The sequence below is a fragment of the Camelina sativa genome, unplaced genomic scaffold (assembly GCF_000633955.1).
Source record: "Camelina sativa cultivar DH55 unplaced genomic scaffold, Cs unpScaffold00441, whole genome shotgun sequence".
Classification (NCBI taxonomy): Eukaryota; Viridiplantae; Streptophyta; class Magnoliopsida; order Brassicales; family Brassicaceae; genus Camelina; species Camelina sativa.
The window spans coordinates 208,681-230,435 of NW_010921701.1; the positions used below are offsets into that span (position 1 = coordinate 208,681).

The following is a 21,755-nucleotide window of genomic DNA, read 5'->3' on the forward strand; positions in this document are numbered from 1 at the left end:
AAAACACACAAACAAGAGAGATCTCATGCTTAGATCAACCATGGTCAAGCACTCACCTCAAGAACAGGAAGATTGGATTGAGAAACGTGGAAAACAACACCTCCAGAAGCTCCCCCTTCGTTTCCAGCAACAACTAACCCTCCTACAGCCTCAGATCTCTCCAAAAACTCCAAGAACAAGCCCAGAAAGTCACAAAAACGTTTCTCTCTCTTTTCTCTCTTTCTTTCACTAAGCGGCGACCAAATAACTTCCCCAAAAACCCTTAAACTCGTCCTTAGACGCTTATAACACGATTTAGGGATTTAATTGACCCAAACCGAACCAATTCGGCAATTAATCAAACCGGCCAAACCCAGAAATTAGTGGTGTCGATCGATGCCACTAGGGTGTCGATCGACACTCCTCCCAAAATCACAAAATCTGGTTCGCGGATGTTACACCACGCTCCAAAGCCGAAGAGTGATAACTCTCTAATTTACATGTTTTAGACACCCTTTTTGTCCATATTTTGCATTATTTATACCCTAACCTTAGCATTTTTGGGTCATTAACTGTAGGAATTTGCATTTAGGCCATTTAGGGTGTTGCATTCTTGCATTTGTGCATTTTGGATGAAAACAGGTAATTTAGAGCCTAAAATGGGGAAAAACAAGGTTAAATCCGAGCATGTACCCGAAGGAGCTATTGAGCAGGAAGAACCTCGACGTAGGGACCTGTCACATACCCTATGGAGGTCGATTCATATGCTAATGGAGGAGAACCGGAGGCGAACCAAACCTCACGGTTGAGGAGCAGAGCCGCGGTTGCAAGAGGGAAGAGACCAGTTTCTGAAAAAGCCGAGGAGGTAGCTGAGAGGGCGGCGGAAGAAGACAATCAAGACAACGAGGGGGAGAGCCATGACCGCGAAGAGGAGCAGAGAGTACGCACCTGGTTGGCATCGAGGAGGCTGAAGCAACGAGAGGTGGAGACTCCGGCCAAGCTCTTCAAGGTCCTCCGCAAGATGAGCTTCGTTGGGACCCGCTACCCCCACCGCAAAACGATGAAGCAGTTGGAAATCACAAGAGATGTTGCGTTTTTCTTTGACATGTGGCACATGGGCCAGATGATGCGAGCCAACCTCGAAGCCTATGAGGAGGAGACGGTTCACTTCCTTTCCACGCTGCGGTTACACTTTTTTTAAGACCACCCGACCCTACTACCCAATAGGGGATCGGGTTCATCATCTTCTCCGTGCGCAACAAGAAATATCGACTCACCTTCAAGGAGATGGAGGAGTTGTATGGTTTCAAGGCAGGGAGTGGAGAAAACATGGAAGTGAGCAAGGAGGAAATGAAGTCCCTATGGCTAACAATAGGAGATAAGCTTCCCTACAAGTCTACAAGCTCCAAATCTGCTCAAAATAAGGAGCCCTGTTTTGAGGTATTTTCACAAGTCCCTAGCATGCACTCTATTTGCTAGGAAGGAAACTGGGAATGGGAATGATCATGAGCTCCAACTGTTAGACATTGCCTCATTGCCTTGTGTGGAGTATTAGATAATGCTAGGGATGGTAGACCGCTAGTAGGAGATATAGTAGGAGATATTGCGGATACAAGTTTGGTGTTTGTCTTGCTTGATCAGTTCTTGTATCTAAAATCTTAGGCAATAAAAACCGAGAGGAGAGAGGGAGCTGGAGAGATCTCCATAGGAGGATTGGTCACACCAATTTTAATAGCCTGCGATGTGCCCCTAAAGGGAGTAGTACATGAGCCGAGATGGCTAGACGGTTGAATTCAATAACACAGTCTTTGTTTTTTTTTTTTTGGAATTGCACATAGACGGTTAGCGACAAAGGTAGCTGGTTCCAGTGTTATCACAGCGGGTTTTGAGTTAAAGCCTCCTTCATATCCTCTTGTACGTTTTCTTGAATTTGTTGTTTTCATGAGTTGGAAACTAAGTTTCTTAGATTAGAAAAGACCCTTCTTTTAGGTAGTTGATACAATTATAGACTTTGTTCTTTCTGCTGCTAATCATTACTTTCAATTTAAATGACCGTATGCAGGAACAACAGCATTTTATCTCTGTATTTATTTCTTGTATGTCTAGTATAGATTGAAAACTGTGTGCCTGCAAATAAAGCTCGATTGATTGTATTTGATATTACTTTATTTGTTTCCCTTCTCCAAGTTGTAAACGCCATAAGCTTATACTGGATTTCCTAGTGATGCAGTTTTTTGGTGCTGTGATATTTTTTGCATGTTGTAGAAGCTACAGAATTTGGTTCGATTTTTGGTCGCTCCGTTGTTATATACTTCAGGTTTGAATCATCAATCCACACTCTTCAAAATAAATTATTCTCGTCATGAAGTTTGCAGCTCTACTTCATTGTTTTTGAGATGGAAAGAATTTACTGTGACAACAACTTGGTCTGATTTGATTTTGGTTGTTATGCAGAATGGTATGACACCATTGAAAAAGAAATGACAAAGATCGGAGGTCCAAGGTCCAAGAGTGTGGAGAATTCACACATTTATCTTGTAATTTGTACTTTTACTATGAAATTAATAATGTTGGGAAAAATTATTATCTTATTATCTTATCAAATTTTGTTAATTTTTACACTGGCCCGATTTGGGATTAGCAAAATTTATTAATTTATAGTGTTTATTAATTTATAGAGTATTAATTTATAGAGGTTTTACTGTATCTTGGTTTCATATCAATCTAATAACATATGACACTTTTATTTTTTATTTTTTCAAATAATTCAAAAATTGTTAGATATCAAATGCTATATTAAAATTACAAAAAGTTCTATGAATAAACCTATTGATAACAAAGTATATCTGCTATTGTAAAATATATAATTGCATAAAACAAAGCGCTATAATTGACAAAGATAAGATAGCAATGCTAAAATCAGCTATCTAAACTAGCTTAATAACAATTAAGCAGGTTCCACCGAATGTAAATAGCCTAGCCTAACACAATTGCACAACATAAGAGTCATTACATTAAATATTATAGCATCGGAAAAACAATAGATCATAGCATATATAGGATTTTGTTTGATTTTTTGGAATTTAGATATTTTAATAAAACCTAAGCATAATAAATTAATTTATACAAAAATTTATAATTACAGAATAAAAATATAATGGTATTATAATGAATATATTCGTACTCCATTGTGATTTGACATTGTTATACTCCTTATGAAAATAATATGGTTGTACCCTTTATCATATTTAATATTTTCTATCCTTACAAAAATATCTAGTGTAAACAGTTTTTGTACCCCTTATAATTTTTTAATATATCATTAAAAAAGTTTTATTTATTATAAATTAAGAAAAACATGTATTACCAAATCATTCATGCCCAAAATTTCTAAACATTATTCATAATATTCAATAATACTTTGTTATAAAACCATTTTACATAATGAATATCATCGTATCCCACTGTGGCTTAACATCATTATACTCCTTGTGAACAATAATAATATGGTTGTAATCTTTACCATATTTAATATTTTCCACCCTTACAAAAATATTTACTGTACATAGTTTGTGTACCCCTTATATTTTACTTAAATATATATTAAAATAATTTAATTGCACTACACACTTTCTTTTATATAATGACTATCATCGTACTCTATTATGAAGTACATCATAATACTCTTTATCAGAATAAATATGGTTGTACCCCTTAGCAGATTTACATTTTATATATCTTACCAAAATATTTAGTGTACACAGTTTGTGTACCCCTTATAAATTTTTTAATATATCATTAAAAATTATTTATTAAAAATGAAGAAAAACATGTATTAAAAAAACATTCATGCCCAAAATTTCTAAACATTATTCATAGTATTCAATAATATTTTGTTATAAAACCATTTTACATAATCAATATCATAGTACCCCTTGCAAGATTTAATATTTTTAACATTACCAAAATATTCAGTGCACACAATTTTGTGTACACTGTTATGTTTAAGAGGTTCAGAATTGATTTTTATTAGTGACAAAAGAGTAATTCTAAGTCTGAGAATGAATGTGTATTTGTGCATCTGACATAGGAGAGAAAATCTTGTCTGAAAAAATTATAATGGCATTTTTCATTAAACATATTTAAGGAGAAATCGATTTTCAGAAAGTTAACGTGAGCTCTTTCGACTTCTCCTTTAATATATTAGATTAATCCATAACTTTTGAATGAAAAATTTTCAAAAGAATCAAAACACATATCAGAAATACAATGAATTATTCAAAAATCAAGTTCTCATTTGAGAATTTGTTAGAAATATTTTCTTTTGAATATTTCTTTTCAAAAATATTTTTTTTGAACATTTTCATTTTTATTCTCTTTTACACAATTACAATATGTTAAATTAATTTTGATAATACTTTTTTTAGGTTTAGATTCTCTATTTTACATTTAAGATATAATTTTGAGGGATTAAGATTTAGTATTTGGAGTTTAGGACTTTAAATTTAGTTATTGTATACATAGAAAAAAGTATTTTAAAAAATGAATAACATAAAATAATATTTTTAAATAGTGACATAGAAAAGAGGTATATTTGAAAATCCCCTCCCTATTTTCAAAAAAAACAAAATTGAACGGTAAAGAATCGAATATAATAAGCCTATACATATGAAACCCAAAATGGCCACCATTAAAAAAACCCAATAAGGGCCCATTACAGGCTCTACATATATAATTGACTGTAAAAATTCCGAAAACCCTAAAAACGAAAGCTATCGAGCATCGTCGTCCCCAACAGCCGAAGAACTGAAACTAGAAGAAGACTCTCAGTAATCGAGAAATGGGTAATTCTCCTCACCTTGTTGTTTCCTTATGCTACATACAACCTGTTGCTGCTGATTCTTCTTTAACACTCACTGTTCCTGATGTTTTTGGAATCTTCTCTCTCGTAAATGAAATCGCAGGTAAGGTTCACGGTTCATTGGCTCGTGCCGGTAAGGTGAGAGGTCAGACACCTAAAGTGGCTAAGCAGGACAAGAAGAAGAAGCCTCGTGGTCGTGCTCACAAACGGTTGCAACACAACCGCCGTTTCGTCACCGCCGGTAATTTGCTTTTTCACATTTTCCGGTATTAGATCGATTGATCCGTCTCTGTGATTTGATACTTTCTGCAAATATCTGTGAAAGTTGAATTAGGATCGTAGGACCTGCGTAATCGTAGTGTGCCCTGAGATTAAACATTTAGATTCTAGTTATGCTATTGTGATACAAGTCTTACGTGTTACCAAGTCTTGTTCATGCCAAGTTTTCTTAGAAATGCTTTAATCTAATTTTTTAGATTAGATTGTTTCTGATGATAAACTCGCTTGTATCATCTCTTGATTCTGTAGCAAATCATGAATAACAAGAATTGGATTCTCATTTGATTTGTGTATATGTTTGCTTCTTTCAGTTGTTGGTTTTGGCAAGAAGAGAGGACCCAACTCATCAGAGAAGTAGACAACAAGGTTTTACTCTTTCAGATTTCGTGGGATGTTTTTTGTATTGTGTTTCTCATCGGCTTATATCATAAGTTCTTGGATTACTCGCTTATCATACACTAGATTCTGAAGGAAGTAATATTCATTTTATCCGCAGCTTTATTTTCTTTGACGTTGAACCCAAATAATTCTCACATCTTAAACTTGTTATGTATTTGTCTCTGGTCTATGTTATGTATTCGAAACCAACTGAACAATCAACTTCATATCTCAGTCTTCTAAAACCTTTTGCATCGCTTATCACTTGATCATCTTCTTGTAACCACGTTGTTTGATCACTGCATCGAATACAATCATACTTTGAACACAGCAGTTGTAAACTGTTAAAATCAATAATAAGATAACCCTTCTTATCAAACGTAGTTTGTATTCCAATTGTCAATTTGTAAACATAAAGATTCAAGGAAAGCGACCAAATGTAAGATATCAAACGAAGTTTGTGGATGTTTATTCTTAGATTCAAGCAAAGCGACCAATGATGATGTCAAACGAAGTTTTTAAGTTTGTGGATGTTTTCCCGTCTTTCCCAAATGATATTATCACACAGTGTCAACTGTCAAGTAAAGTCATCGATTCTGAATTGGTAATTTACAATAATAAAAGAAGGGGAATTTTGGAAAACCATGGACCATCTTAGGTTGCGAGAAGGAGAACCATGATCTAGGTATTCTTTCACTTCTTTAAACATTTCACGTTTCGTTGTTTCTTGTATTGAATCATTTGAATTTTAATGTTTACTTTGTTCATTTACACTGGTTTATAAAGTCAAGCTCTGTAGACCGACCACTGTTATTAAGGAAATGATCAAACAATGGGAAGACTGGACCTAGAGAATGGTTAGATATCATTTTACCTTGCAATTTCGTACAACAGTGACAGCCCTGGACTCATATGCAATAAAGTCAAGCTCTGTAGCCGCCTAGTTTGATAAGTCGTCATGGTAGTATACTTGCTATATTTCTGATCATTTTCCTTTGGTTTAGCTTATGGGTTTTGCTCTCTCTGAATCTCTCTATGACAATCCCTCCAGAAGCACTGTTTTTGGTGAATCTGTTCGGTAAATGGTTGTTTGATATATGGAGTTTTATGGTCCAACTTCCGAACAATCTACTGGAACTGGAGAAAACCATAAGAGTGCTCAAGGCAAAGCGAAATGATGTGCAGCGAAGGGTCAAAACAGAGGAGGAAATAAGAGGTCACCAGCGGTATGAACAAGTCCAGCTATGGCTCCAAGACGTCTCCAGTGTGGAAAATGAAGTCGATGATTTCTTGCGTAAAAACGATGCTGAGTTTAGAAAGGCTCTTCGTTCTGGGAATCGACCCATCTACAAATATGCCAAAAGGGTTTCGAAAATGTTGAAAGAGATTTCTGATCTCAATTCTAGAGGATCTTTTAACATCGTGGCTGGGCCAGCTACCTAAGGTGCAGTGCAGGGGAATGATAACCATGCTTCCATATGGTCGTTATATTGTTCTGTTTGGCTCTCTTTTAGGCAAAAAGAGCCCAATATTTACAATTGGGTGTGTGTCATGTGTGGCTATGTACTCTAGGAGTGTTTATTGAAATGTGAGTAAGACAAAGGCTGACTATTCAGTTTCCCCATCCTCATATGGATCTTCAATGTGGCATTTAGAGCTTTACTACGCGTCTGACATAACATATTCTCAAACAAGCAAAAAGAAGATGATTTATAATAATTAAATTTCTTAGAACAACAAAATTTTATATAAACTGAACATGAAAAAAAACATGATGAAAAACTGAGAGAGAAAACTAACTAAAGCAAACATGTTTCCAAAACTAAATAGGGTCAGTCCCAAAATTGGATTTGGTTAATAACAAAAGAAACGAGTTTCAAGATCTACGGACAACAGCAGTGGCGAAATAAGGATGGTGTGTGAACTCAAACGACACCTTAAGCGAACGGTCTTGACAGAAAAGGTTCACAGCCACAATATTGCGTTCTGCGACTTGCTCTAATCCCCTTACTTCAGCCAATTTATCAGGATTGTTGGCGTAACCAACTTTTATGTCCTTAGCGAGCTTTTGAGCATCATGAAAGTACTCATACATAGGAAGATACTGCAGCAAAAGTAATGGATACAACTTTACTTGCATGTTAAAAACTATTTCCACCGTTTCTTTACCCATATACAAAATTCATCACTCCAACAAAGTAAATTATACTAGTACTCATCACTAAAAACATAGTGAACATTACCTATGTTATTATGTGCTCAAGGAAGATTGATATCTCAAACAAACTGAGTAGTATTTATTTATTTATTAACCAAGTTTAAATGAATAGTAAATCCTTATTTTTCCGTACTATCCAAATTAGCTGAACATACTCAAGATATTGCGAGTTTGGGTATTAATCTTTGTAGGTACCTGAACTACCTTTCAACTACTCGACTCATGAATTACCCGACCCATTTATTACATGTATACTTCAGGTAGTAGACTTAGATTAACTGAAATACCCATATCCAAACTTTACCTACTATTACATGCCTACTTCTACAATTCATCTAACGAAGTAAATAAAATTAAGCATAAGAAAAAGTTGTATAGAGCACACTTACGTCAAGACTAGCCTGAGATGTAGATCCTGAGAATGATTCATATGCGTCATATTCAGGGAGCGATGCCTTCTGGAGGTGTTCAAAATGCTGGATAAATTTCTGAATGTTGAAGAAAATGGTTAAGTCCAAGTCATACACAGGAAGGGATATCACCCTGACCTATTACTAAAGCTGAGGGTTTGCATCTTACACCTTAATTCCACAACTATGTAACAGATAAAGGGACTTATCCTTACCTCATTTTCGGTATTAAAAGGCCCTTGACTCTTTAAACACATCCCTTCATTTCTCAAAGCAGCAATCATCTACGGTAAACACAAAAGGTTTGGTCAGGTTTAAAGTACTTGATAACGTCAATGAAGGAGCTTCAAAGCAAGAAATTGAAAACCAACAACAAAAAATACCACTGCGAGGCCCTGGGCAAGGCAAGTCTGACATTGGAGAAACAATACCCATAGACTAATCCGATTTTCCCGAACCATGTCCCTAGAATATTCCTTATTCCTCTTTGCTTTTCTTTCCTCTGGCACAGATGATGACACGTAAGTGTATTATAAAAAGATATAAATCCGTTGTGCAGTTATGCCAAACTAAATGAATGCTTACCAGTGTTAACAACGATTAAGACTCTGAAACGTGCTCTTTCAGCAAGCTTCCATAGTATAATATACATGTACCAGTATACCATGCAATAATCACTTGAAGAGTAGAGGTCTAGGTCAAACCCCAGCATGAGAAAGCGAATGGCCACCCAGTTAATTTGCTCATCTAACCAACCATATATATGATTTAAAATGACGAGAGACTTATCCTGAAAGATACATAGATTCAAGTTAACATGATATCCATATCTGCTTATCAATAGAGCCAAAAAACTTGGAAGGAGAAATAAAAATGTTGTAGGAATTTAGACAACTGGTTTGTTCCTGCTAAAATCAATGAATTAACAGCCTTCAACTAGATTCAGATAGAGGTTTGATTAAATGGACCTGGCGCCTTTGCAAGGAATAGTAATGGTAGTAATTAGTAAGCGTACCCCATTTTTCGAAGCCTTTGATGAATCTTGCTGCATCATTGGACCAACAGTAATCCCCATCTGCCAAATAAAGTAACACGAATGGATGAGATCTTGACACGAAAACCCAAATCAGTATGCACAAAATTTTAGGGTAAGCAAGCTTACGTATAGCTAAGTAAAGAATAATACAGTTCCAAAGGCACAAATGATATAACCTGCACATGGAATACACTCCAGTCGTTTAAGATTTTCCCAAGCTTACGCCTCTGCCATGGGGTATTAGCACATAGTATTTTCAGTAGATTAATCATCAACTGCACCGCAAAATGAGATCAGAGATCAAATTGAGCTTTCTAAGGAAGAAGTAAGCTGTATATTTAAATTATCCATTTATTACTTGTCAGGATCCAGAGTCTAGGAAAAACCCAAAACACTAAGAAGTAAAACCAAGCATTCTGATCAAAGTCTCCACAAAAACCAGTATTTAAAAAAAATCTTCTCGATGATTACTTACATCGACACATACTAAAATTCTCTGATACTGCAGCTTACAAGCCAAACACCAAATACTGAACAAAACCAATACAAAATTAATTTTTTCAAGGTTTTACCAACTTTCAAACCCTTCTCAAGGAAATTGACCACCCATATCTCTCAATCTAATGAATAACTAACAAAAACCGGAGTTTAATGCTGACTTTAGACAAAGTGGCACTAGGAAAAATAAAGAGTTACCTCAGACAGGTTTGTAGATAAAAATGAACCCAGCGTATTTTTTAATATTACCGTGTTTACCTGATTGAGTTGAAGAATGTACTCATTTGTATGAAGGCCATGGTTCTTCGAGACTTCCAATGCAAGAGATCTGGCACAGATAGTCAAAAAGGTATCACGACCGTAAAGTTTCCCATCTTGCACAAGGAGAAGCTGTAGAACAAGATAGAATTTTTAGTATATAAGATATAAAGGCATTATGCTAGCTTAATACATAAATTTATTTACGAATATTGCATATATACAGAAAATAACAACCAGATTCAACCTCAACTACAAATGTTGAAAATATCTTCTTATATTCCCTCTTCACCATTACTTAACATCTAGCGAGCAATAAAGAGTCAACAAAGAGAATAAGTAGAGGACTAAACATGTCTGTTGAGGAAGCGGACTTGAGGTGAGAAAGGTGGTTCACAAGAGTTGACTATATTCATATGGTTCAATCACTCAACTCTAACTCAGAAAATGAGTTGGAAAAGAGTGCTAACAAATACAAAAATGCAAAGCAAGGAAGCGGGTAAGAAAAGAAGCAATATATTATAGTGGATGTATGTGAACATCTTCAGTGCAGAGACAGCCAAAACAATTTACAAAAAACAAGAAACAAAATGATCTATGGGTATTCGAAAGCACAGAGCTGCAAGATATTGGTGTATTAAGTTATAAGTAAGGCACCTGAAGATGAGCCCTAGCAACCAAATCAGGACGAGATTTTTGAAACTGAATCACAAACTGCAAGACGACATCTAAATCTGGTTCCAATGAGAATGCACAGATCTGATCCAGATTGTGAAGAAGTTTCACATAATAGTCAATAGCCTGGAGAAGCAAAAATTGAAAAAATAAGTTACTAAACAAAAGTTATTTCAGCCTATTTCTTTCTCTCTCTCTCTCTCTCTCTCTCTCTCTCTCTCTCTCTCTATATATATATATATATATATATATATGCGAGTGTGTGTGTATATATAGATAAAATATATTATGAATACAGAATTTTCAAGTTCCAACCTTTTTCCAAGATAGAAGTTTAATAGCACGCGGTGGGGTTGGAGCTGATAATCTTTTGTTTAAAGTAGGATCAAATCCAATTGGGGAACGACCTGATGCAGTTGTACCTTCGTCTATCTCGTTTTGGCCATTTTCAACAATATCTAATCTTAGAAATTCCGCAGACTCCAGAACAGATTCTAGCTCTGATATGCAATAGGCTATGTGTTTCCTTGCCAATTCAAGGCCTCGTCCTTGTGGTCGTCTCATACAATTAAGAGCGTGTAGAAAATGCTGAAAGTTATTGAGAAAATGTTAAAAAAACTAGCAATGCACAAGTGCATAAGAGCTACAGAGGTAAGAAAAACGGCTTATGAAACAAAATAATAACTACATCACAGACCTTACGAAAACGTATCCGGCATAATAGAGCTTTGCAAAAACTCTCTTCTAGATCGGGATTAGTTTGTAGAGGTTCCAATTCTGCATCTTTAGGAAAAAAAAAAGAAACTCATTGGTCTCAGTTCGTACTGCTGTACAGCAGTGTTACAATTAAACAATAGGTCACAGAGTAATATTTCCAAAGAAAAATTCAATTGAAATGATCAGCAGACTTTACATATAAATCATTATACAGTAGAAGACTCAAAGTTATCATATATAGGCAGGAGGGGATAATTTCAAGTTGGTATATGCTCTTACAGAGCAGTTGCAGAATATCTAAGTCCAATGCATTAGACTGTCTTCAGATTCAAAATCACCATTATAGTGTAAACAACATAGCAATGAAAAGAGGCAACAGAATAATCTTTAATCCCATCATATGAAAGCTCTCTTTGTAACTCTCTTCTGCATGTGTGTGCATGCAAAATAGAAAAGGAGATATGCAAAGAAAAAAGTACCTTCCAACATTCTCCTTTTTGTAGCTTTACAAGCACGCAGCTGACGGCAGATCGTTTCTTCGACAGCATTTAAGAGTAACAATCCCTTGGCATCTTCATCTCCACTAAAAGGAAGACCATATGTCATGGTAAAAAGATCCTCTTCCTGTTAATAAGCAGGTAAGAGGTGAAATCATTCAGTATAAAATGTTGAAGACAACCATTCTCTGGTCAATGGAAACTTCTATCCAAAATATATCACGGCATATATTCTAAAGTTTTCATTTGCATTTAGCGGCGGGCAATGGTGGCAATTTTCAACACAAATAATTTCTACCCTCTGCTAATCATCTCAATATTTTAAAAAATCAACTGCCTCGACTAGATGAGAACGAATGCAAAGACTTCATCAGAAGAAAAGAGTAAAGTGAATCGTGTTTTCATCTCTGATGTCTCTAAGCAGGGAAATGTGGCTTCTAATTTAAACTGGGAATATGAACATATTAACTCAGATAAGTGAAATGTCAAAACTTTCTTTGTGCCAGAAAACAAAATGTTGGAAAGATTAAAAGATCTAAGAAGTAAACACTGAACACAAACTAAACCATTAACAAAAAAAAACTACATACAGAAACATTTGCTTAATACCGCAAGAGTAAAAGAGGACCAAAATTTGTTGAAGTTACTTACTTCATTTGTTCGTGCATCTGAAACAACAGAAACAACTGCCCTGCAAGTTGCTCGGATGACCCTACAATAAGAATGCAATAGAGCCTGTGAAGATGTCCTTTCAGGCCTCAGAACATAGATGCATGAAAACACAGTTTGGGCCAACGAATGACCCATGTGCCACGTTGCCTGCAAAAAAGTAGAGAATTTATTTATAAGGAAGATACAAAAGATCAACCAAAACCGGGTAACAAGTTTGTATACTTAACACTAAAACAACAACAAAAAACAACAAAGAAGACACAAATTGTGGATAAAGCAAATCCAAGTGGAAGATGTTAGCTACATACATATCTCTTTATCATAAGTTTCAAAATGCGAAGTGATGAATTCTTTCAGGAAAAGGAAACGTGAGATGCTATATACTCACATTTCTATCTTACAACTCACATAGTATCATATTAGCACATCTTTAACAGAGATTACCTCGCACGCCAGAAGATGGTCCATAATGTCAATAATGGATTGCACATTAATAGTACAATCAGAGCTTACAGGGACCGGCGCAAAACCTCTTTCGATGGCTTCATCTATAGAATAAAATGTAGACACCATTCCAGAATCCATCTTTGGGTCCATAATCTAGCATAAAGCAAGGACACCATTAGATGATGGGAAAGAGATTAAAATTCGAGTAGATTGAAACAATAAAATCAATTAGACACAGTTTGTTATACACATACTGAAGATAGAAGCAAACATAGAGAGCTTAAACAGACTTTGTTACAAAGGGTTAGAGATCAATCAGAAAGAGACACCTTAAAAAGTTTGTGAGTCCAGGAGATTTTCGGTTTCAAGAAGAAACAGCTGACGAGAATCTATGTAACTAAAATCCATAATGAAAGTGGTTGACTAGGCCAAGGGATGTCATGGTTAGTAGTAGCTATCGGTTTCTAAACTAACATCTATCATTAATGTGTCTATAGCGAGGTCAAACACTGAATAAAGGTCACACTCACAGAAATCAAAACTTCTAAACTAACCAAAACCTGTTATAAAAGAAGAACTTTCTAATAAGCTGACTCTATAGACTAAAGACTTGAAATTCAACTCCCTACAACAATCACAGAGAGAGAGTTTTAAAGTGTATCTTAACCGAATTAACCAAAAGCAGCTCTTTTAACTGATAACAAATTAGCAGTGATGGGGAATGTAATGTATGAAGCTGTCAGAGCATCTAAGGCAAACACAGAAGAACATCACTTACCGTAACATCATAATTATATTTTTCTCATTGTCAATAAAGTTGCAGCATAGAAGCACAATCTATATATACTGTAGAAATAAATAAACAGAGGGGAGAGCAAAAGGTGTAAGAACCTCCAAAGCAGACATGGCAGCAAAAAGATTGAAATTATCTCCATTTATGAGTTGCCCCTCTTGAAGATCTGCGAAGTAAATTATCTCCATGAATATATTAAGCTCACTTATATAACTATACTTCTACATTGCACAAAGCTATATATATATATATATATATCATACAAATTCCAAATCAAAAGAATAGATTGAGAGTACATAATTCTCAGCCACAGAGAGAGAGAGTACCATTGCAGGCGGCGGAGAGGAGAGGCGAGACATCGGCCCAGACGGAGGTGTCACCGGAAGGGATAGAAGAGTCGTGATGAATCGAAGACGAGTCTTCGTCCCTAAGTGGTTGCATCGTTCGTTCGTTGCTCAGGAACTCGCGAATCGCCGTCTTCGATGTGTCACAGAGTAGGAAGGGAAGAAAAAGATGGGCCGATCATCGCCCGTTTTCAAATTAGGTATTCAATTTTAATTCTTACACGTTGCTTTTCTTTTCAGTTTTTATCATTTTGGTTTTTCAATAAGTTTTGTATAAATAAAAATAGTTAATAATTTTTCAATAGAATGGTTTAATTATATAAACATTCTATTTTTTTTGTCACGAGAGTCTCTTTTTATTTCATCCTAAGGTTCATCCATACAAAGACAAAGACGGATACTTAAACCCGCTAACAAATACGGGAAAGTACCGTAGCCACAAGCCCAAACAAGGAAATCAAAGCCCAAAAGAGGGAATCAAAACCGGAAATATCTGATCTTCCGGAGACAAAAGCTGGCAGTTGAAAGAACTAACCCCAGAGACAAACCGAGGAAGTAAACCTCAAAAGCAAACATAAAAGATTGAAATTTGAAATTCCAGATAATTAAAACCGAAAACTCTAATCCAAAAGCGTCCGATAAACATTCCACAGAACAGGTAGATGTCGGAGAGGAGCTACAAACAGAAGCCTCGAGCAGAACCGATCAAAGGAAAGCCTCCAAAACTGAAAGCCCGAGAAGGGAGCTAAATCGAGCTCACACAGCCACAACAACGACGGAAATGAAAACGGCAAAGCAACAAGGAAAGAGCACATAACCTAACCCATCACAGCCACTTCAAAGAACCAGAAGAATCGAGAAAGCGAAAGTTCAAAGGAAGACCTTGAAATCCGATTGGGGAAAACGCCAAAGAGGATACCCATTCCTTAACACGGACATTCGTCGGCCCAGTCAAAGGCCACCTACAGACCAAAAACTGGTAACGCCACGCAAGAGAAGAAATAGAGATCGAACTCACTGCATCGTCTTGAAAACCAAACCTGAGCCCAACAAGAACTTAGAGAAGGGTAGTAGATGCCTTTGCAGAAAATTACCTTCCGAATGATGAACCCACAATCGAAACCTTTGCCAACGCAAAACACCAGCAACTCAAGAGGAGGCAACAAAGTCGAAGTAAAAGGAACCACAAATTGCAACCCAACAACTGAGACTAAGACAACCCACAAGTAACCACAAACAGAAGCAAAGAACCCCACATAAGCTAAGCCAACAGAAGCAGAGACAAACAGAGAGATTGAGGCCAACGAAAACGCCTTCACAACTCCTTCATCAAAGGATGAAGTCGTCGCAAAGTTTGGATCACCGTGAAGAACCTTCGCCGGATGCAGATCTGAATCGCACCACCACACTCGGAATCCTAATCTCAACACCACCGTTTAGCCTAGTTTCATCGGATCCCAAAGAAAAACCTAACAACAAAAAGCAATTAAACTAACTAATTCCCCTCACAGCGCCGTGGTGGTCGCCGGAGAGGAAGGAACCACCGATTTTGTTTTTATGAAACCAGAAGAAGAAGAGGAGAGAGAAGAGAGAGTTCCTTCGAAGAAGGGAAAGGCGTCATTACCAATTGGATTTAAAACGAAAGAAAATTAAAGAAAACCCCAATTGATGATTTAATTATATAAACATTCATCCTTTTTCTTTTCATTTTTTTTCAATTTTATCATCACAGAGGAGTATATATTTGTATAGATAATTTTTTTTACTTACACCATCTTTATAAGGGCATGTTTATAGGGAGATCAGGTTAGGGTGTTCTTAGAGTGTAAATATTGTAAAAATAATGTAAGATCAGTAGTTAAGAACTTTTGTTAAGAAATTAGTTATTGGGAGAACATGTATAAGATCTTAATATTTAATAATATAATATTCTTATAGAAATTTAAGAATGTTTAATAAATACATAGATTAATGTTTAATTAATAATTTAAGAATGTTTAATACTATTTAATAATATAATGTTTATTAATATTCTTAAACATATTACAATTATAAAATTTTATAAAATAACATTTTAATTGCAAACTTATAAAACTTTTACTAAAATTAAAAAAAAAAACAAACATATTACTTAACTAATTAAACAAGACAAACATTTTATTTAATTAATACATAGATTAATGACCAAATTTATTCTAAATATTCTCAATCAAATCCTCCTTCAATTTGCGATATGCTTGTTTATCACGAATTATTTGTTGTTGTTATTATATCTTAATTCAACCAATCTTGTCTATTATTTTCGAAATACTATACCCATTGTTTAGTCCTTTCTTGCGTTTTCATACATTGTTTACTTTATTTATATATGATTTTGCATAACGCATGACAAGTATCTTACCACATCCTCTGTTTTCAACTCTATTCCAGTACTGATTCATAGTGATCATGTTTATTAATCTACTAATAGTAACAATTATAACATATACAACTTATGCTGACTACTAGTGTTTGCAAAGCTTCACACTCATATTAGAAGTGACTCTTCTTTATACTGCTATTATGTCACATGATTCGTTCCCTTCCATTATGTCAGCAGCAGCTTCCCACTCCCCTTGACCTCTCTATCTCCTGATGGTTACTTGGAAGCTTCGGTTGACTCGTTTGTGATCTCCGGATGCTAGTAGATAGTAGGTATACAAGATCACATATCATAAAACCTGTGTAGACAAAACCAATCACATTCGCAGCCAAACAGAACCTGCAACCCAAAAATGCAAAGAAAAACACAAGAATAAATCAACTCTAGAGAAAACATTTACAGGAAATTTTAGCAGTAAATAGAGTTCTCTTTCATAAACAAAATGGAGTTCTCTTTCATAAACATTTACAATAAATGGAGTTCTCTTTCATAAATAAAATGTTGCACTGCTAAAGCTCGATTCATAAACATCAAGATCACCAACGACATGCAAACACTACTAGAACACATGTGAAGCTAGCAGAAGCCAATTCTAGATCTTTAGAAAATAGAAGGACATCAAAATACACCACCAGCTATAAATAAACGAATGTAAGGAAGTATGTACATTATGCAACCAAATCAAAGAAACAACAGTCAGCTGTGTTACAAGCAAAAAAAGAACGAAGTCCAAAAGCACACAGCCTATCAAAAGAACACTCAATGAAACAGTACTCTCCCAACAGGTCAGAAAACAAACCTCAAGAGGATAGGTGAACAGTATAGCATTCTTCTCCTTAATGTACAGAATCAGCTGCATTACCGCAGTCAACACCACATACTTGCCAGAGTCAAGAAATTAAACAAATCTATAACCAAAAGATTAAGACTTTAAGCAGTTTATACGATCATACATAAACCTAATAGACATTCTAGTTTCTCAAAATCTAATCCAAACAACACAAAGCAATCGAGATATACCAAGGAAACAATTATCAATTTCAAATTCAAATCTATCCTCAGTTTCAATCTTAACCTTAACGAATCAAGCATCTAACGAATACGATGACAAAAAGGATATAATCCGATGCAGCAGATCAAAAAGTCTCTGTTCTGAGGAAACTTCTTGTTGTAGAATTGAGCAACGAGAGCAACCACGATTATAATCCCTCCTAAGAGAAACTTGACGTTGCTCAATCTCACATCCTCCTTGTACCCTCCGGTCGTAACGATCTAAATCAGCCAAAAAAGGACAAAACTTTGATTGAGATTTTATGGAGAAATCGAGAGACGAAATTGTGGGGATTTGATTGATGTTTCTATGACTTACCTCGGAGACGGATTCATCGAGGAGGTGTTTGATAGCGTTGTGGTCTAACAGGTTAACCTTCTTAGCGTTCTTAGTCGCAGATTCTGGTTTCTTCTCTAGTTCTCTTCCATGGCTGATAGAGACAAATATCAAATCTTCCAAGTTTCTTCTCTTGCAGAGCGAGACAAGAAGAACAAAATCTCTTCGCTTTTCTTTTTCGCGAGAGAAGAAGAACAAAATTATGTTAGAAAGAAATGAATAATAAAACGAAAGTTTCTTTCCGAGAGTGACACGTGGCCCTTAGATCAGAACTGATCTTATTCTTATGGGTACTGTTCAATTAATTTCAATTTTAAAAGACTCAAGATCACCCTAACTGATCCACCGATAAATATGGCCTAAAGATGCAAGTTATAAACTTACCTATGCATTTATTCCACATTTTAAACCAAGTAAATTAAAATTTTTAAAATATCAACTCAGCTAAGATAAATTAAGAACTCTATAAATTAACTATTTTAGCTTTTTAGAAAAGGATGAATGTTTTATAATTAAACCATCTACTTTAAGATTATTTTACTTATGTTATTCTAATCATCCACTTTACATTATACAATATAAATAATACAGATAACAAACACAAAATATACATCCAAAAATTATTAATACAATTTTTTAAAAAATTACCCCATTTATATGAGAAGATGGGTTTGAGTCTATAACTTTACTAGTATTAATATTAAACATATAAAATTAAGTTAATTAAATTTCGATTATGTAAAAGACTAATTTTCATGTGAGATATTTCGCGAATTAAATTATAAAATTAACAATCAAATATAAAATTTTACAATTTTAAGTACTAAAATAAACAAAATTGATAAATAAATACAACTTAAAATTTAAATTTTTTTTGTTACAGAAAAATCCTAAAATTAACAAACAAAATACAATTATACAATCTTAAATACTAAATAAAACAAAAGAAAATTGACAAATAAAATATAGTTAATTTCGTTCTCAGTAGATGTTCGCCATACCGAAAATATTCATACCACTTACAATTTCACAAACATTTATTTGTTTGCCAAACAAAATATGTTTTCAACCCCACACAGATCATAAACCGCAGATTAATTCAATTCAAGAAACAAGGTAGGAAGAAACAAAAATCAAGAATCAAAATATGGAAGCGAAAAGATAATCAAATGTCATTACAAGAACACACAAACCCAAACTCGGTAACGAGACCAACAAATCACAATTGGTTCTAAAGTAACAATTGATATATGTTTGAAAGCATTACAGAATGAAAGACACTCTTTTAGTTGAAGAGAAGAAACTGAAATGAAACCTTTGGAGTTTAGAGATCAGACTCCATAAGGTAATCCCCGAGCCTTTCGACAACCAAGTTGCATTGACCTCCAGTCATGGGTTCATCGTAGATACCAAAGACCAGTGCTTGCTTTGTCTTCTTGATAGTCACGCCTCCAGGTCCCTGCAGAAAGATTCAAAAGTTTGAAATTCTGATTCTATTCTCTCTATAAATATGCATGTTTCCCTCAGCAGGCAGGGTTCTGATGTATTGAATGTAAAGAAAGATACCTTCTTCCCTCGGATCACAGCTTCAGGTTCACCTTGAATAACCATGTATTTTTCGCCACCAAGGAATAGTCCGGTTGGGGCAAGAGTCCCGGGCTCCTCAAAGTCCTTCATGATTCCAGTGACTTCTGCAGGCTTCAACTAAAATACACAACAGCTTTGATCAGCCATTGAAACAAAGGCAAAAAAGCAAGTCAAAGCTTTGTGTTAGTGATGCACGCACAGATACATTCTCAGCTTATACGAAATTTCAAAACAGTCCATAGAGTCTACAAGAAGAAGATCTCGCATCTTTGGATCGCTAACGCATGCTTAAGAGTTTCACAAAACGCATTGGAACTTGCTAACGATTAACTTGTGCATACCTAAGAAATCTCAGAATCAGACTAACAAAGATCTAGATCCCTAGGTTTGAATTCAATTTCGCATACAGATCGATTGGTTGGTTCACTAAAGCAAATTCAGATTCCGGAGATGGCAAAATTCAAAAATCAGATCCGAGATTCGTCAGATCCGATCACGGAAAAGAATCTCAAAAGAGACGGCAGAGTCCGATCGATTCAAACGAAGAAGAAGAAGAAGAAGAAGAAAAAACCTGAGGGAATTTGGTGCTCTGAGCCCAGACACTGCCGTCTTGACCGAGAATAGCGGCGGAGGTGAGCTGGTTGCCTTCGACATCGCACATAAGGTGATCATCGACGTATGATTGCCACGACATCTTCTTCTTCTCCGACGAGTTTGTTTGTTGTATTCTTCGTTGAAAATTCTCAGAGAAGGTTTCTTTTTTATATCTCTCTCGCAATTATCACTTGGTGAGCTTTTTCTTTTGTGATCGTGTAGACAGACAAAGTGAAACGTTGTGCTTTATTAATTAATTATTTTTTATTAGTGTCAACAGCTTGTTAATTCAATTAATTAATAGCTTTGGAAACAATTCAAAAAAAAACAAACATTATTCAGCAATGGTAAAGACATTTTTAAATGAGAATAATAAAGAAAAATTGACTAATAAGCACAAATGATAATAAAAATAAGTCTACACATATGGTATGTAAATATAGGTTAAAATTTTATATTATTTTATAAATTTATTAACTGAAATAAAAATATATATAAATAGATAAATTAAGAAAACTAAAGTCGTCATACACTGTGTAAATTTCTTTTTTTGACAGCCTTACAATGTGTAACTAAAAAATTCAATGTGGAAAAATATCATATACCATTTTTATCAATCAAAATGATAATTCAGATATATCATGTATATCATGTATATACATTAGTTTATACTTTAACAACAAAACATCAGCTAATTCTATTTTAATATTTTATGATACATCAGCTCAATCATATATTGCGTATTTTATCAGATAATCAGTTGAAATTGTATTTTCAAAAACTTTTCTCGACTATAAATATAAAATTTGTATCCCTAAAATATACTGTACAAAATAAAGTTAAGTTATGCCAGAGATGTCCATCATTTGTTCTCTCCAAATACAGAGTGGATATGCTCTTTGAAGATCCTAATCATATATTATTGCGTTACACCAAATATTGCATCTACGTGTGCCCCATTACTTTCGTTTTTTTCAAAAATTAGTCAAAGTTGGGAACTTTTGGGTTTGTGTGATTAGAAGAATTACCATGGAATTGAAAATTAATTAGGGTAAGCAATTGTTCTGAATGGAGAATGTCATCATTGCGAAAATTTTATCATGGATACCAAACCGATGGGGTAAACTTTACTTAACTTCTCGTGGGGACGTAGTTTCAAGTTTGGTTTCTTTCATCGACTTAAGGACGACACATGATGCTAATAAAAACAATAAGCATGAGCATGACGCTTTCGGGGAAAAAGGATTATCCTCCTGAATAGTTTTAAAACGTTTTAGGTAGAGTGAAACAATTATTATGACTTGTCGGGCGCCCGATGCACAAAAGAAAAGTAGAGAAAAGTTTGATTAGTTATTGCCATTGGTTTAGTTAAAAAGTCTTACAGCTTAAAAAATTTTCCCGGAGAGAAATCTAAACTCAGCAAGAAGCTGAAGTGGTTGACGGACTGAATCATAAAATCCGGTCTTAACGCCAAATACCTTTTCAGCGTGAGGCTGTGTGTTTGGTCGTATATGTCTTAAACATCTATGCATATATATAAAGTGAAGTGATATATACGCATATATATAAAGTAATAAAAAAGTCAGATATACGCAACAAATAAATGTACGGTAAAATTATTTTTTTCTTTTTTCTTTTTTAAAGCAAACAAATTAATCACGAAACCATGAAAAAGAGAAAAAAAAAAAAAAAAAAAAAAAAAA

General features: G+C 34.8%; 4 protein-coding genes and 1 long non-coding RNA gene across 5 annotated transcripts; 2 read left to right on the forward strand and 3 right to left on the reverse strand.

Annotated features, from left to right (window-relative positions):
- The first annotated feature begins 4,713 nt into the window (after positions 1–4,713).
- Positions 4,714–5,744, forward strand: LOC104773092 (40S ribosomal protein S30). The gene is made up of 3 exons (XM_019242576.1): positions 4,714–4,823; positions 4,944–5,081; positions 5,431–5,744. Exons 1-3 carry the CDS (start codon positions 4,820–4,822, stop codon positions 5,475–5,477), a joined length of 189 nt encoding a protein of 62 aa, XP_019098121.1. The 5' UTR covers positions 4,714–4,819; the 3' UTR covers positions 5,478–5,744.
- Positions 5,745–6,090: 346 nt separating this feature from the next.
- Positions 6,091–7,127, forward strand: LOC104773093. Its single transcript, XR_765023.2, has 2 exons — positions 6,091–6,182; positions 6,284–7,127. It is a non-coding gene; the product is annotated as an uncharacterized LOC104773093 (long non-coding RNA).
- Positions 7,128–7,269: 142 nt separating this feature from the next.
- Positions 7,270–14,314, reverse strand: LOC104773094 (N-alpha-acetyltransferase 35, NatC auxiliary subunit-like). Its single transcript, XM_010497643.2, has 16 exons — positions 14,045–14,314; positions 13,817–13,884; positions 12,923–13,078; positions 12,458–12,625; positions 11,789–11,933; positions 11,290–11,375; positions 10,908–11,180; positions 10,575–10,718; positions 9,918–10,049; positions 9,338–9,436; positions 9,141–9,200; positions 8,711–8,915; positions 8,509–8,627; positions 8,341–8,409; positions 8,105–8,203; positions 7,270–7,601 (listed from the first exon to the last, which is right to left on the reverse strand). Exons 1-16 carry the CDS (start codon positions 14,157–14,159, stop codon positions 7,374–7,376), a joined length of 2,166 nt encoding a protein of 721 aa, XP_010495945.1. The 5' UTR covers positions 14,160–14,314; the 3' UTR covers positions 7,270–7,373.
- A 2,141-nt stretch (positions 14,315–16,455) lies between these two features.
- Positions 16,456–18,274, reverse strand: LOC104773108 (probable signal peptidase complex subunit 2). Its single transcript, XM_010497657.1, has 5 exons — positions 18,256–18,274; positions 17,854–18,131; positions 17,605–17,756; positions 17,284–17,365; positions 16,456–16,823 (listed from the first exon to the last, which is right to left on the reverse strand). Exons 1-5 carry the CDS (start codon positions 18,272–18,274, stop codon positions 16,767–16,769), a joined length of 588 nt encoding a protein of 195 aa, XP_010495959.1. The 3' UTR covers positions 16,456–16,766.
- A 680-nt stretch (positions 18,275–18,954) lies between these two features.
- On the reverse strand, positions 18,955–20,274 carry LOC104773096 (profilin-1-like). Its single transcript, XM_010497645.1, has 3 exons — positions 20,030–20,274; positions 19,438–19,575; positions 18,955–19,330 (listed from the first exon to the last, which is right to left on the reverse strand). The coding sequence occupies exons 1-3, from the start codon at positions 20,150–20,152 to the stop codon at positions 19,196–19,198; spliced, it is 396 nt and encodes a 131-aa protein (XP_010495947.1). The 5' UTR covers positions 20,153–20,274; the 3' UTR covers positions 18,955–19,195.
- Positions 20,275–21,755: the final 1,481 nt, after the last annotated feature.